Here is an 18,035-nt window from a genome sequence, read left to right as displayed (position 1 = left end):
CATACAAAATATAGGCTTAAGGTACGTGTTATTTGTTACTGATGTTAAGGGAACAATTTAAAATGGATAATTGTTCCTACTTTAGTTTTACAGGCTTCACAAGGCACCCTTAACAAATAGCCATATGGAACACTTTGAAAGGCAGAATTTAGTTGCAACAAGGTCTCTTCTTATTTTCCCTGTGGCTTTTCTAAGTTATGGAAGAGAAGGAATTATGGTTAATGGTGGTGGTGGATGCTGTTAGACAGGCATTCTCTAGCCCCATTCTTACAGCCTTACAAGGAAACTAGGATTTGTTGCATTGAAGAACAAAATTAAAAGACCCCAAAGCATTTTCATACCTGTACATCTAATTCATTTTGCTTTTCTCTCCTTACAGCTAATATGCAAAGTGTCTACTTTAAGAGCACTGTGCGGGCGACATACAGAAAAGCTTATGGCGTTTAGAGCAATATACCCAGACATTGTGCGACTTCATTTTCCTCCATTGTACAAGGAGTTGTTCACTTCAGAATTTGAGCCAGCAATGCAAATGGATGGGTAAACGTATCACCTAAGCACTTCTAGAATGTCTGAAGTACAAACTTTAAAAAAGAAAAGGAAAAAAAGATAATAGAAACCAAGACACTTTATATGGTCCTGCATAGACCTAGGGAGCCAACACACTGCACATCTTCTGGCGAATGGGGTCAGGCAGAAAAAATGGGGGAAATGACACAAAAGTTGAACTTGTTGTTCTCACACAAATGATTTCCATGATCCCTACCGATACGGACCCTTTTTTTGTCTTGACTTCTGTCTTTGACCTCTGTTTATGCAGAATGAGGGTACTAAAAATCAGGAGGTTTCCTTTTCCTTGAAACTCACTGCCCACAGACTTTTACAGAACGACGTTTTGTTAGTAAGAACAGAATCTCCAGCTAGAAACCAGCGACTGGTGTGCATTGCAGAGGCTTCAGCATCAGTTTGCACAACTTGCTCATTGTTTCATGAAGGACGATTTCTTTTCACCCTACCGTTGATTGCCAGTAGGCGGAATGGCATGAAAAGGGTCCATAGCAATAGTGACAATAGCATTATAATCTATTACAGGGTAAATGGGCACGAAGTCTATATATAGCAAAAGAGATATTGTTTATAATATTGTTTTAATTAATATAAAATGTAGTTACTGGTATAGCTTTTATTGTTGAATTGATAAGGCACTTTCATTTTGCACCTTTTTTCTTTTAAATTATATGCTAGCGTGTTCATTGTTGTGCTGCATGTGCACCAGAACTTCAAGTTTAACTGTGGGAGGTTTGAAAGGTATAGGGACACTGCAAGGTGTTTATGCTGCTGTTTTCCACATTTACTTTTCAAGAGAGGCCGGTCATATCATGAAATACCTTCAGTGATTTTGTGTAATGGGACGAGGAGGGAGGGGGGAAGACAAGTTTCTAAACTGCTAGTTTTAGCTTGTGTTTTTTTTAAAGACATTTTAATATATAAACAAAACAATCCCTTTTCTTAAAAAGATTGCTGACATAGGGATAGAGAAAATCTATATTTAATCACTTTAAAGGTGCTATTGAAAAATTTGAAAAGTCAGCCGATTCTTTAAATGACTAAATATGGATTCAGAAAACCAAATTTAGATACATATCTTTTGGAAATATTGGTCCTAATACTTTTGTTTACATTTAGTGTGTGTGAGTGAGTGTGTGTGTGTGTGTGTGTGTCCAGCAAGTGCACGTGCACCATTAGTCATCTGTTGAGACAGAATAGGGTACAATCCATCACGAAGTTCTTTTTGTGGTCCTGATTGAAATGAATGGGAGATAACCAAATTGTAATAGTGTTTCCTGGTGGATTGTCTCCCTTGGCTTAAATCCAGTATATAGTTAAGAGTGCCCAAATCTCTTTAGTATTTAAGACTAAATAGCTGTTTCCTGGATTGTGGCACTGTTGTTTATTTTATTTAGTAAAGAGTGGGTTTACATGTGGCTACTTACTCCATAAACTAAACAGTGCAATTTAAGCAGGTTCCTACACCTACAGAAAAAAAACCTAAAGCTTGATTCCAACTGAGTGCTGCACTTTTTAGCCGCAGAGGAATGCTCAATAAGCTGTCCAGGATGCCCAATTATGTGAATAGTGGATTATGAAATCAAATGAAGTATCTGACTCTAAAATGACCCTTTCAATCTTCTCTTATTTTCCCACCTTCCAAGGAATAAGACAGGCCCACATACATTAAATAAACAATAACATTGCCACCAATAAGGCACACCATATTGATTGGGCCCAATTTAACTACAAACAGCAAAAACCCTCATTTCATTGGCGTAGTTAAAATGGATGCCAACCACGTGGCTGCTATGTTACACAGATGGCTTTCCACACAGAAAAATCTCAGCAGAGTTTGCTTTCTTAGTAGCAAATTGATCATAAAACATGACTTTGAATTAGGCCACATCCTACCACAATGTATACATGTGATACTGAATTTTCCAAGTGTTACCGGTAATGTCTGTAGCAGACACATTTCAGTGTTGTTTCAAATGTGGTTTCCAGTATAAGTGAACCACACACCTTTTGAGAAATCTTGTTGTTACTGAAGAGAAAATTAAAAGGACATACATATTTATTAGGGCTAGGGAGTGCTTCTCTCCACCTGATTTCTCTGGAGCATACTGGGGCTTCATTCAAAATGTAGCAGTTATGTACAAACCTAAACATTTTAGAACCCGAGTTCTAATTTGAGTTATTATTTTAGGAATTATTTACATACCATCTGGAGTATTTTATTCAGCCTTAAACAGTCTTAGGTCACTGTGTTTTTGTGATGAATCCTAAATCCTACTCAGCTAGAAGTGGCAACCGTGCTATTTTTTTATCTGTTGACAAGTCAAGAACTCGGTTATTCCAAAGTACACTTCTAACCCTCATTCCACCAACACCCTTGATTGAGCAAATGCATCAAAGAGTAAAAGATTCTTCTCAGGATAACTTGTAAAGCAAGGGAGTTCTTCAAACTACACCTAACTTATTCAAATTACTCTTTGTAAAATAGATTTTATAATATAGCAATATTTAGCATCCTGATGATTTAAATTTAAAGCATACAGACGGATGTAATCTTCTTGTCTCAGTGCCTGAAAGTTTCCATCAAAAGACCAACCATCCAGCTGTCTAAACATGGATTTTTCAGGCTCCTAAAGAAAATATCAAAAAAAAAAAATCATCTTATATTGGATATTATGATTATTTAAGTATTTTTTTATTTCAAAATGACCTATTGCAAGGTATGAAAAAAATTATTTACTTGTTGGGGTACTCTTGCATTCTAGCATACAGTGTAGTAGTAATTCATGTGTTCAAGATAATACAAAATTCCTATTAAGGAAGGTGCATGAGGGACTATGCCGTTGGACCTGTTTGTTTTGAGCCCCAAAGTCTTCATTTAATGTAGTATAAACAGCTGAAAATTCTCATATTTGAGGGTTCCTACATGTCCAGTGCAAACCGTAAGATTAAATTGTCTATAGGCATTAGAACTGTAAACCCAGTTCAGTCAGACAGGAAACAAACTTATAGCTGCAGAATCTTTCATCTCTATCACTCCCAGGGCAGCTGGTAGTTTGTTAGCAGGGAAATCGAGGCCTACTGGTAATTAGTTCTGAAAGGATCTAATGTGCAAACCAAAGTGAACATGCAAGCCTTTTACAACCATTTTGGGCTTGCAGAGCAGATCCCTATGCTCCTGAGGCACTTAGGTTGGGAATGTATAAATTGGAAATTCAAATACTGTCCTCTTGCCATTTACCCTTTCTAGTGACCACAGATACAGTGGTACCTCGGTTTAAGAACAGTCCGGTTTAAGAATGATTTGGTTTACAAACTCTGCAAAACTGGAAATAGTGTCTTGGTTTGAGAACTTTACCTCGGTCTATGAACAGAATCCGAACGGTGGAAGGGCACCGGCGGCGGGAGGCCTCATTAGGGAAAACACACCTTGGTATAAGAACGGACTTCCAGAATGGATTAAGTTCCTAAGCCGAGGTACCACTGTACTTGGTAAGAAGACATCTACGATAGTTTCAACAAACACAGGAAGTGCCATGACTGGCTCAGATATGTTCTTGGCACTCTGCACATATAGAAGCATACCCATTCCTTTCTATAAGCAACCCATGCCAAGAGATAGCATATAGATTCCCAGAAAAGCCTGAGAAACCCCTGATCACAATAAACTTTAATTGCATCCAGTGAATGGAATTTTGAAAAAGCCCCAATCTTCAGTTTTCCTCTACCCCAGTACAGGGGAGCTGTTTCTAAAGAATGAAAATCCTGCTAGCTACATGGACAGAATTTTGCCATTCTCATAAATTTTGTTTATTTTATTGGAGTAACTGGTAGTAAATGTTGATTCTGTTCTTTTTTATAGATGCAGTCCAAGCTTAAATCCAGGCTGTTAGCAAATTAGAGGGTTTTTTTAATGTGACCACCCTCAAATGCTAATTCAGTTTTAAAGTTCAGCTAAATTAAAACTCCAGTATCTACCAGCCACCACCTGCTTTAGGCCTGCCATTTACTACAGACAAAATGTATCAAGTTGATTCAAATGGAAAATGAACAGTATTCACTTGTGGCAGTAAAAGGGATACTTATATTTTGGTATTTGGTATTGACTCTCAGTCATGGCCTTTGTTATTGTTAGTAAATATTTTACATTTATCTGCTCACACAAAATATCTTCAGATATTGAATTGGTCCTTACTTGTAGGCAATGCCATATCATTCCCAATCTTATCCCTAAAAGCAGACACCAGATTCACTCCTGTCTTGAAAGCCAAGCACTTTAGGTCTACACATTAGACACACCGTTATCACTTATAGCTTCTTCCAAAATCCATTAATTGGTGCATAAACTAGCCCATGTTTTCTTCATCTCAATTAACAGCAAATTATGCTTTGAAAAAGGGTAAAATGGTGGGAACTGTTGCTGATGCCTTTTTAAGAGAGGACACGCCGAAGAACTCAAGCTGTAGCTGAAAGTATGCAGATGCCAGTATTAGAGCAGGGACAAAACCTATCTGGGAAAAGAAGCTGAGAAAAGGACTAAAATCTGAATATGACGGGGTAGTATAATCCATTAGAAAACTTGCAGGCTGTAGACTAAATTCAAATGTATAGTTTGTGAATCTTTTGGGACTGCACTATATAATTTGATGAAGTTATATAAAATAGCTACAGGTATTAGAATCAATCACTCCAGAGAGCTGTTAGTTAAAAATTGTATTGGATTTTCATCTTCAATCCCATTTTGCTGGACATCTGGTACAGTTGGAATATTTCAAGGTAGAATTTATTTCTAAAATAAATGTCTAGTCTTAGACCAGGCATCCCCAAACTGCGGCCCTCCAGATGTTTTGGCCTACAACTCCCATGATCCCTAGCTAACAGGACCAGTGGTCGGGGAAGATGGGAATTGGCAGTCCGAAACATCTGGAGGGCCAGAAGTTTGGGGATGCCTGTCTTAGACCATGGTGATATACTTTTGCATCTCTAGGATTTTCATACTGCTTTTAAACTATGAAATGACATGATGCGAGATACAGTTTTAAGTTTGGTTGTTCTTTTTTGGAGCTTTTAGACTATCACCATCATCATATGGCTATCAAGGTATGAATGTGTGTACCATTGTATGTGTGTGGTTGCTTTTGGCCATTAAGTGTCCATAGAATAAAGAAAATGTGTTGAAGATATTTAAGTCAAAAATAGAAGGTGGAAAAAAATATTCTATATAAAGCCTTGTCTGGACCACTTAGAGAAACTTCTATTTTTTTAACCCTTCTATAAATATTTGATGGCACTTGAAATATTCCTGCAATAAAATGTGATTTGTGTAAAGATTAACAAACAAAAAGATTTTGTAATGTGAAACAATGAAAGAAAGCAATGTAATTTTTCAGAAAAAGAAAAAGAAAAAACAAACAAACCAACTTTGTATTATTTTTGTTGATGGAATCTGTCTACTTGTCTTTGGAAAAGTTTTTATTTCATTGAATGTGCCATAGTAGAGATGTGGGTTGTGGTTTTTTGTTTTTAAGTTTTTGGTGACAGGAAAGCTATTTGTGTTACCGACATTCCATAATGTGTGAGGACATAGCATAATATTTTTTTTCTTAATATATATATATTAGTAAGCTTCAGTCATTGTTGCTTTTTTGCACATGTACTTCACTCCTCTATAGTGCAATATGTACATAGAGCACTTGCGGGTTTAAACCTTGACCCCTCAGGGAAAAAATACTTATTTGTTGTACATAATTTTTTTTGGCCTTCTTTTTTGCTAAGGAATGTCGATTGAATCACTTGTTGTTGTCAAGGGGCAGCCAGATAATAATCCTAACGCCACTGCCAAAAAACATTGATCATGTAATCATTCATGCCCTGCCATTCTCAATGAAAAATTCTGACAGTTCTTTGTGCAAATTGGGGAACAAAAGGGGTATATAAGCACCTTATGATTGACTTAACTGTGAATGACAATCCATCTTGTTATCAATAATAGATGCCCGATCATTTAGAAGTTGGGGTTAAAAAGTCTGAAAGAAATGTGCTCAGGGATCTTGTAGAACTCTTCAACAGGGTGGCCAGTACTTCTGGGACAAATTGCTTTTCAAAAGTTTCATACTATCCCTCCATTGCACAACTGAACTGGGCAGAGACATTTTTTATCCAAGTGAATTTCAGTTGTTAGGGTTTCCAGACCCTATACTGCTCAACTCTTTTAAGGATTGGCACAAGACAATAATAATAATTCCAATGCTCTGAGTATTTTGTTCAATGTATTAGAGAAGTGAGCTTGTTTTGGCCCATGAAACAAAATACTTTAATTTTATTTCAGATAGCCAGTTCATAATGTTTTAATCATACTCTTCAATACTTCTATATGTCATCTTGGGACCAACTACATGTTATGCTTACTGTGAAAAACCTTTGATTTTTGTTAATTAAATTACAGGCACGAAGAAGTGCATAAATTCAAACATAAATGTACCACATGGTGACAGAAGGCTTATGAGAACTGCTCCTCATGCATGGCAAGGGGCTGGTGCCAAAGGGATCCTCCACCCCACCCATTGAAACTCATAGCCATATAGGAGGGGCAGTTTCTATTCTGATCAAAGCTGGGGAAGAGAAGAAGTAAACCTCCTTTCACTATGTGTTATGACAGGAATCCTGCATTCCTCTGCATCTGTAATTTAAGTAACAAAAACATTGCTGCATATTATACAATAAGCATAGCATGTATCTTGGGCCTGTATCTTGACCCTTGTGGTTCCGGCCAACACAGAGGCTTCTGGGGCAGAATTTTAGACAACGCTGAAAAAGCTGGCAATACACTATTTTCCAAAGCAAATGTGCTGTAAATTTTCTAAATTTCTATAATAAAAAAACATTGGGTGCCAATACACTTTTAGACACAATGAAGCTAAATTTGTATTTTTATGTAGTTTATTGTCAGTATTTTGCAGTGCAGAATTAATCCTCAGTGTTTAACTGAGTTTATGTTATCCTTAAAAACTATTGTTATAAGCTGCTGTTTTAATGAGAGCCATGCAGTTCAGAATAAATTGAATAATATTCTGCCCAGAACAGGTTATTAAACTCCCCCACTGTTGGTGAATGTGCTTTACTTTAACAAAATAAAACCAAAATTGGGAGGAAGAGTAAGCTGCATGATAACAATCCCCATATAATTCAGTAATTACTATAAATATGTAGAAGGTAGTATAGTGCTGCCACAGTGCCAAACCATAGGGCAGAGTATTTAAAATGTTCTAAAAGGCCCTAATAGCAGTGTGGAAGGAAAGCTGCAGTTCTAAACCCATGCTTTTGCTTCTGGAGGGGAATAGGTTCTACTGGTCTCCACTGGTCACTACTGCTGACATCAGCTAATGGAGGGCTCCAAAATGGAACATTTAGCGGGTGGAGCAGAGCTGGGCTGGCCAAAGTTTTGTTGAATCCTAAACTGCTCCAATAAAGAGCCCAATTAAGGCCACTGCTGTGCCAGTCTGGTCCTGGTGCAGCAGAAAAGGTCTTCTTCTTCTTTGGCGATCACTCGTAGCTGAGTAAGATTGTCTTCCATAAACAGTTTTAACAATGAGTCCGTGAGGGACTGTGGAGGCCGATTCTGGATCCACATGTTCTTCCACAGTGGGGGACACTGGTTTCCGGGCGGGAGGTAGTCCCTCCACATTCTGTTCTGGCTGGCATGAGCTCTGCCACTCCATTCTGCCATGCTGCTCCCCAACCAGAGTTGGAATTGCTCTGCTAAGCTTTCCTTGATGGGTGGCATTTATGCCTCTTTCCATGTTTATTAAAAGCAGAACAAGCAGTAAAAGAAACGGAACTTAGGTAAGAATTTAAGACTCACTCTGTTTAACAGTCAGGCCAAAGAGAAGTTGATTTCATCATCTCAGCTAAGTGGTTGAATGCCCTTCTCTAACTGCAACACCCCCATTTATGTATCATGTGTTCTACGCATGCTTTCTTTCCTAATTGCTACAACATTGCAAACCATTTTTATTTTTATACAGAAGTAACCACCGTTAAGTATATATAAAGCATCCATTGCATGTTCTGTTGTGCTTACATCCTGGTTCTCTTCTAAGACTAAAAAGTGGTTGTTTGTTGAAAGTATTTTTTTCTTTCTTTCTGATTTATTAGCAGCTTAATCCTTCAAAATGAGACAGCTTTGTAAGAGGTACTCACAATATTTTCAAAGCAGTGAGCCTGTTTGTAAAGTGTAACGGATGATCAGAAAATTACAGGGTGAAATATGTACATCTAGAAGAGATTATAATCCCATAAAGCTGAACTAATTAGAAAGCATATCTACGGTAATTTTTATTTTTATATTTGTTCCTAAGTGTCTGTTCTGTGTGCGCAGTTTATGTAGCTTGGGAAATATTAATGGACCAGTGCCAATGCAAAATTGTATGCTTTTTCTGGTTATGTGATTGTCCAGATTTTGAGTGTCCAGTAAGGGACACATGATTGCCATGTGATCATTCTGGGCAAAGCTGAGTGCAAAGTATTCTTGATGCAGTTTTAAGGCAATAATTTTGGAAAGAATTGGAAAGATTCAACCATGAGCTCTAATAAAAGATTCCCAAATATATGTAAATATGGATAAGCATTGACATCATAATTGTTTCCTGCCACCTCTTTCCCTTGGAGATAAAACTACAGATTTAATGCCAAAGCTGGCTCCTTGTACGTGGGTGTCCAAGGCAACTATTTGTGGATGGTTTTCAATTCCCAGATTATTGCCTTAGACACATCTATAAACTTGAAGAATTGTTGTAAAATATTTGGATGATCTGTTAATGTGTTTGACGAATCATTTACTTTGAGGTCTTCACACAATTAATCATTTTTATCAAGTCAAACACAATTAATCAAACTCATCTGTACATTTACAGGGCCAGGCTATTTAGAAGTCAGATGTCTTATGACAAAGTATTTTTAAAATAATCCAAATGTTAATACAATGTGAATAAATTTAAATTTTGTGCCATTTACATTTTTTCAATTTAATATTTCTGGTAAAGTGGTGATTAGGAATCAAACCAAAGCCTTATACAATCAACCAATTAATTACTAATTGATTAATGATATTACAAATAAAGATTTGAGAACATACTACTATACTGCGAATTCTTAGAGGAATGTGCAGGTGTCACATTTATAATTTGTCATGTTGAAACTAGCTTATTTGTCTACTTTTCTAACTATTTCGATATATAGAGATCTAGGAATAAAGGAAGATGTTGCTTTACATTGCTTTATGTATATAAATGTGTCAATTAGATTTTCACATATATTGGTAGCAGGACATAATAGTTCCTCTTCAGAGCAATAAATAAACTTAATCCAAATATAAAATTTTAGCTCCTGTGCATTGAAGCAATGTGAATCTGAAAGCCAAGAATCATTATTTGTCATTCAATTTTTAATTTTTCCTGCTGTGGCATTCACTTTATCTTTACTGTTCGTCCCGTTGCCCCTTAAGAATACTTCTTTTAAAAGGGAAAAAAGAATTGAGCACATAGAATGCTTTATACTACATCCTTATTTTGTGCATGTGTTTACTTTGCACACTTGAACTTTCCCATACTCCTTAGAAAGTTTTACTGAAGATGCATAAATGTACAGGACCCTGCAATCTGTTTGCTATTCTCGTATTGAAATGCAGAAAATTCATAAGCAATATAGTGAATATTATTTCACAAACCACAGAGGTACTGTATATATATTTTCCTAACTCCAAAATTTTCTATTTTGACTCAACAAATTTGTAAAAAAAAAAAAGCCCCAGTGGTAACTCTTTTGACTATTAGGACATTAACTGGCTGCTTCTTTATATGTAATTGTATTGTCTGCCTGCTCCTTTTTCGGAGATGTGTTTTTGTATGGATGTTTGAGCCAAATGGGAGGCTTCAAGCTATGATGTATTTTCCCAGTTTAAATATATTTAACATATGACAAACCCCAGACAAGGCTTTTAATAATGTAAGAAGAACTGCAGTGTTAGGTGGTTTATTTGCAAACTTTTCTCAGTGCTATCCATTTTATGGCACCTTTAACAATATACTTGTTTCCAAAGTACAAAATAAAGGTTAAAAAAAATTTCTAGCCATAACTGAATGTTGAGCAATAAAAACAATGACTTTTTGTGCATAGATTTAAAAGAAATACAAATTTTAGACATCTGCATGTAAATGCAAATATCTTGTTTACTGCTTTCTTAAACTTGATCAACCAACTCCTTGTTTTACTACTAATTTAAGGACTTGTAATGGCCTGTACACATTTTCTCTTGCTCTAATTCTTATGTCATCTTTGTCTCAGCTTCTGAGTCATACTCTTCAATGTTGTTCTGCTCACCTTTTGTATGGTTATAACTATTTTGCTTTCATTCTCTATAGATAAAATATACTACTTTAAAAGCCTATGCGGTGCAAATATTTATCTGTTTATCAAATACCACATTACACTGTATAATATCTGTTTTACTATATACTCTATTTTAGAAATAGCTGTTTAGAACTAGAGTGTGCTATTTTTGTGTTTTTCTGATGTGTGGTGCTAGATAAAAGTTAATTTTATGAACAAATCTCCCTTTCCCATTTTACTCCTAGGCAATACCACATTTGGGTCTTGTACTATTTCACTGAATATCTGTGTGCTATACATTTACACACATGGCCAATCAAGTACCTGTATCAGAGTACCTAGACTGGGGACATGTTCTCTCTGAATATATACTATCATTCTATAAAGTTCTCTCTAGCATATTTAATCAGGAAAAAAATAACTCCTCAGTAATGATATTTGATATCCTATACTGATTCTTCTTTCTCTCATCTACTTTGTAACCGCAACACATTTTGGTTATCCTTTGGCACTGTAGTTCTGAAACAAAGTATGCCAAGGAGAACCCAATGGTTTCAGTTTTGTGTGTCAAACTACTTTTTTCTTTAATGTTTTAAAGTACTAAAAAGTAGTCCTTCTTCCCCCCACAGAACATTCTAAATTCTTCAGTGGTGCAATTCAGCATCTCTGGAATCATATGGGGAGGGCTACCGTAGGGTGGTGCTGTGGGTTAAACCACAGAGCCTAGGGCTTGCCGATCAGAAGGTCGGCAGTTCGAATGCCCGCGACAGGGTGAGCTCCTGTTGCTCAGTCCCAGCTCCTGCCAACCTAGCAGTTCGGAAAGCACATCAAAGTGCAAGTAGATAAATAGGGAAGGTACAGTGGGAAGGTAAACGGCGTTTCCGTGTGCTGCTCTGGTTCGCCAGAAGCGGCTTTGTCATGCTGGCCACATGACCTGGAAGCTGTACGCCGGCTCCCTCAGCCAATAAAGTGAGATGGGCACTGCAACCCCAGAGTTGGTCACGATGACCTAATGGTCAGGGGTCCCTTTACCTTACCCTAGGGGTACAGTTATATTCTATTGGGAGGGGGAGAAGTGGAGCCCCTAGGAGAATCCATGTGAAAAGATGGTTCTGTCTTGATTCAAGGACTTGGGAGAGAAAAGTACAAATTAGGTGCAACAAATTAGGAGTAACACTAGGTGATCCACAACAATGAACCCTTATGTTTGGGTTAAGACACTTGATGGGCCCAATAATATTACACCTGGGACTGCCAGAAGGCATTGATTGTATGAACTGGTGCATATAAATGGGTCATATATGTTGCCTCACTATATCAGTGAGGCATGTAATACAATTATTGACTCAATGTTAGCCCACTGGTGACCCCTTACACTCCCACAAGCAGTTGTGCAGGGATTGACCACTGTCTGAACAAGAATCAATATTACCAAGGAGTATACAAAAAAATCTCTAGCTATTACTGTGTTATCAGTAGTAATTATCAAAGAAGGTATGCACCTTACCAAAATAAACTTGTCGTTTCAATAAAGTTAGAATGTCTGTATTTCCAGTTCTGTGTTGCTCTAGATTGCGCCAATACAACAGTTAGCATGGCTACACTGTGTTATGTTCTCTTGGTTGCCCCAGCTTTTGTGGATTATTTTAACCTCACAACACTACAAGCATGGGCCAATGGGTTGCCAATGGAATTGTGGCCTATGATGCCGCAGGCTGGTTCTGCAATCCTGGGCTTCCAAAGCGCACTTGGATGCCAATACATCTAAGGGCTGACCCATCCTTGCCTATAATTATCAGTATATGCAATAAAGAATTTCCACAACATGCAGTAATACCATTAATACAACAAAACAGACACACGGCCAAAAGAGGTTTGGTCTCAGTTTGTAAAGCTTGAGAAACTTAAGCATTGGTCATACTAAAGGTGCAATCATATGCACATTTGCTTGGGAATGTGTATTTCTCTCTTGACTAGAAATTTGCTATAAATTAAGAAAATTAGAGCCAAAGAGTGAACTGGAATATGCACTTGTTGTTTCCATGGCACCACAAATTGCACAGCCTAATTCTGAGCAGAATTTGGCACCATAAAGTACTGCAACAGTTGAATAGTAACTTTTAAAAAAAGTACTTAATAATCAGACTATTTCAGCTAGAATTCAAGTCCTGTTATTCATTACCAGTATCATCTTTTGCAAAAACCTACTGGATATCAAATATCTAAAATGGGGAACAACTGACCTTTAAAATATTTATTACAACTCTTTTCTGTACTATTACTGAAGCTGTAAAATCTTTAGCAAAATAATAATTGAGAAATCTAAGAAGCTGTTTGTTTACCGCACTTTTTAATAATAGAGGATAGTTAATATTAAAGCCACACGTCCTGGTTCCATGCACTGCTTCTGTATTTTGATTTAGCAAACAAACCATTATTCTGGAAATAAATACAAATGTATTTATCGGCACCCTGGCTATATTTTAAAGAATAGAAATTTTAAATACAAACATTTTCAGGATAATTGATTTGATTTTTTTTAAAAAAGAAAAGCTACAATCTTCTTTAAAAATGCAAGTCCGTGATTGTTTTCTAGTCCCTTATTGATACAATCCACCTCTTAAACAGAGAATCTCTTGATTTGTCTAATATGAGTGTCACATACTTTATACCAGTAATGTTTTCCCTAATTGTTTGGGCTTCATTGTTTTATAAATTATGCAAGTTTGTGTGAGTAATGTTTCTTGTGTTATTAAATGTCTGAAGAATAAAAATAAATGCTGATTATAAATATGTATTGGTTTGAGGATTAAGCACATAAACATCACCAACCTCACTGAGTAACATACTCAGTCTTCTGTAAATAACTACAAATTATCATGAATCTGTACTGTACATGCAAAAATGTGTTGTCTTACGTGTACAGTATGTACAAATTCATTTTCTAGCTATGACAAACGCATAAGCCATTGAGAGGAATATTAAAAGTAATACTGTAATAAAACTTCACTAATTATATCTTCCCCTTTATCACCAACTTTTTCACTTCTATCAGATCTTCTTTAGAGCTCACTCTTACACTTGTCAGCTTAGACTCATTTATTTTATTCTGATATTGAACAAAGTATTTTGATTCATTTTGTAAATACAAATGTAAAAATAAGAGATTTAATGTTGTCTTTTAAATACTCTTGATTTTCATTCTAATATGAATGTTGTTATATTGTACTTAGAACCTGTACCTTTAATATTACATTACCTTTATTAAGTGCATTGAACACATCAATTTTAGATGTGCTTTATGTACTGTTCTCCTGTAATAAAACTTCAGCTTCTAATGGAAAACTTGGTCACATTCATTTTTCACTTCAAGTACATTAAGTGTTACTGGACTGTGGTGAGTGGACCCTGCCCTCAGGGTTAGGATCTAAAAGACAGGAGCAGTAATCCCTAAACAGTGTGCAGCCCAGGATGCCCTAAGAAAACTGCTTAGATTAGAAAACAGGCACCTACCAACAAGAGGCTGCTTGTTTTGTCTTTGCTTCACTGATTTCGCTTTGCCTTCCTTCCAGTCAGTCTATCTATTGTTTCTGTTGTTGTTTAGTCATGTCTGACTCTTCGTGACCCCATGGACCAGAGCACGCCAGGCACTTGTCTTCCACTGCCTCCCGCAGTTTGGTCAAACTCACGTTGGTAGCTTCGAGAACACTGTCCAACCATTTCGTCCTCTGTCGTCCCCTTCTCCTTGTGCCCCCAATCTTTCCCAACATCAGGGTCTTTTCCAGGGAGTCTTCTCTTCTCATGAGTTGGCCAAAGTATTGGAGTCTAAGCTTTAGGAGCTGTCCTTCCAGTGAGCACTCAGGGCTGATTTCCTTCAGAACGGATAGGTTTGATCTTCTTGCAGTCCATGGGACTCTCAAGAGTCTTCTCCAGCCTTCATGGATCACTGCCTTGTCGTGGCGAAGGGGCTTGAATAATTCAGAGAAGCTATGAGCTATGCCATGCAGGGCCACCCAAGACGGACAGGTCATAGTGGAGAGTTTTGACTAAACGTGATCCACCTGGGGCAGGAACCGGCAAACCACTCCAGTATCCCTGCCAAGAAAACTCCATGGACAAAAACAACTGTCTATATGGGGGGATAATTCTGCTGTAGTTCTGAATGCCATCATTCAGGCACTTGTAATATGCAGAATTATCCCTCTTTTTGAGAGGCTACATGCATTGCAGAATAATCTCCCAGTCTTCCATTCAAAAACATCGGAAGCTGCCTTTTATCAAATGTGATCATTGGTTCACCTAGCTCAGTATTCTCTACAATGACTCACAGTGACTTTCCAGGGTTTCAGGTGAGTCCCTGCCCTATGTGGCATTGCTGGATTGAATCTTGCATGGGACATTCTGTAAGCAAAGCAAGCACTCTGCTGTCATGGAATTCTACTCATATTGATCCAGAGCAGAACTCCAATGTATCATTAGCAGAGTAAAAACATAAACACGTTGCAAGATCCCCCCCCCCAAAAAACATACACAGAGGCAATTGTATTTAATCCAGCAGAGCTTTACTGCTACTGAAGGCAAATGAGTATAATGCTCACAAATCCAATACATTAAGGATTGGCATTGTCCATAAGAAATCCAGTTGCAGCAGACCTAACTTAAACTTACAATAACTTATAATAAGCCTAAACACTACATACAGAACACCACACCAGAAGGAAAGAGAGACAGAGAGTGAAACCCAGGCTCCTTCTGGCCTCACTATTATAGTCAGCATGAGAAAGAGATAACACAACCAGTTTGAACCAGCTGTACTCAGCCTCTCTGAAGGAATAACCCAAACATCATGAACATTCTGCTTGTTTCTTTCAACACAGAGAAGCTTCCAGAACCCTCTTGAATTAATTAGAATAGGAAAGATTTCTACACATCAGATCAATACTTTCTGTACTAAGAAACACAAACTCATCTACCAGTGTGGTATGGCTCCTTGTTGTGCACACCTAAATCCATTAATCACACAGAAGTTAGGTTAGCTGCCTTGAGAACAAGCAGTTCTTGATTTTACACTCCTTAGAAGTATATATTTTCATGAATAAGAACTCAAGTGTACTTCTAAACTGAGAGGCAGTATGATTCAGAGACTGCAGTTGGACAAGACCTGATTCTACATCCCACTTAGCCATGAAGCTCACTAGGTGACCTTCATCCTAACCTACCTCATGGTGGAGAACTATGTATGTTGTCCTGATGTCCTTTTAAAGAAAGGAAAGATAATAGGATTATACAAACATCATTTTTAATTCAGGAAAAAGGTTAAAGAAACACTTCACTAGGTACCTACCGTAAGAGGATTAGAGAGCAAAGATATAGAAAGAAGGCAAGATTGTATCTGAGAAAATAAGTTTATAATCAAGTTGTAAAAGCCCATTTTTCTCCCTTACTAACATTCCTTTCAAGTCCTGTACTTAACTCTTAGATTGGTATTCAGCTGCCCGCACCTCAAAATGGTCAGGTGAACCTCAAACAGGACATAAGAAAATAGAGTTGTATCCAGTGTTGGCTTGTTTATTTAGTTAGTTAGTTAGTTAGTTAGAAAAATATTTGGATAGTGTTACATCATTTTAAAAAATCAAAGCAGTTTACCACAATAAAAACAAAGCCACACAATAAAACCATTAAAAGTCATTAAAAAGTTAAAATGAGGCATCAATTAACCATTGTAGAAGGATGTAATCTAAATAGCTTGTATAGGTTTGGAATTGAAAAGTTTTCAGCAGGCATTTAAAAGTTGCCACAGAAGGTGCCCAGTGAATCTCTATTGGCAGAGTATTCCACAGGACTAAGCCGATGCCATTACAGGCTTGCTTTCTCCTTATCAAACGAGCCTCACCAATGCAGGGAATGACCAATGGTGCATATACTCTGAGTAGACCAACTGAAGCTAATAGACATAATTAATTTGAATGTGTTTACTCCAAGGTCTTAGTTGGATTCACCTCTTTGGTCCATTCAGCCATATTGTCTACACCAGGGGTCCCCAAACTAAGGCCTGGGGGCCAGATGCGGCCCAATCGCCTTCTAAATCCGGCGTGTGGACAGTCTGGGAATCAGCATGTTTTTACATGAGTAGAATGTGTCCTTTTATTTAAAATGCATCTCTGGGTTATTTGTGGGGCATAGGAATTCGTTCATATTTTTTCCCAAAAGATAGTCCGGCCCCCCACAAGGTCTGAGGGACAGTGGACCGGCCCCCTGCTGAAAAACTTTGCTGACCCCTGGTCTACACTGACTGATGACTCTCCAGGGTCTCTCCCAGGCCTCCCTGCAGATTTAACTTGGGGCCTTCTGCATCCAAAGCAGATGTTCTACTACTGAGTTACAGCCATTAATGTTGTCACAAGCAGTTCATGTGAGAGACCCTCAATCCTGGAGGCATAGGGAGCAAAGAGCCAGAAGGCTGAAGTTGGTTCCTGAAGTCTGCCTGCCTCTGCACCTCCAGATTGTACACCCCAGTGAACAGAAAACATTTCTTGAGATGCCCTCATTTTGCTACTGCTGTCTAAAGATGCAATTAAAACCTGGGCTGCCATTTAACACATGGCAGTCAAGGCCGGAGCAAGATTTGAGTTACATGTTCCAAGGGGCAAACTCCACTTAATGTTCTGGCAGTTTTTATTCTAATTTCAAAACATTTATTTATTTTTATACCATGCCTTTTTTTCCTCAAGGTATCTTACAGATAAAACAGTAATAGAATTAAAACTATATATTAAAAAACTACAGACAATCAAGAAAAACAGCATGGCACCAGCGCCTTTCATTGAAAGCTGTCAGTTCTCAAAAGCCTGCTGGAAAAAACTGGACTGTACAACTGGACTCTATGATTTGAAAGTAGAGACAGTGTATGTACTTTTGTAATCCAAGAAAATCTTTAATAAAAACCTTTTTTTTAAAAAAAAAAAGGTCTTCACCTGCTGGTGGAAGGACAAGGTGGGGCACAGTTTAGCTTTTCTAGGGAGTTTAGCTTTTCATGGTGCAGTATAGGCCTATAGAAATTTAAGAAATAAACGTACTGTAAA

At 37.5% G+C, this 18,035-nt stretch overlaps 1 protein-coding gene across 3 annotated transcripts in view; it reads left to right on the top strand.

Annotated features, from left to right (window-relative positions):
- RORA (RAR related orphan receptor A) overlaps window positions 1-17,595 on the top strand; it is a 92,625-nt gene extending 75,030 nt beyond the window's left edge. For all 3 annotated transcript variants that reach the window (XM_060282633.1, XM_060282632.1, XM_035132134.2), the window contains exon 10: window positions 380-17,595. In XM_060282633.1, the coding sequence (XP_060138616.1) occupies window positions 380-544 (165 nt within the window). In that variant the 3' untranslated portion in view covers window positions 545-17,595. The remainder of the gene's footprint in view (window positions 1-379) is intronic.
- Window positions 17,596-18,035: the final 440 nt, after the last annotated feature.

Source organism: Zootoca vivipara, chromosome 14, assembly GCF_963506605.1.
Source record: "Zootoca vivipara chromosome 14, rZooViv1.1, whole genome shotgun sequence".
Classification (NCBI taxonomy): Eukaryota; Metazoa; Chordata; class Lepidosauria; order Squamata; family Lacertidae; genus Zootoca; species Zootoca vivipara.
The sequence above is the reverse complement of the archived record's forward strand: the minus strand, read 5'-3'. Positions and strand labels throughout refer to the sequence as shown.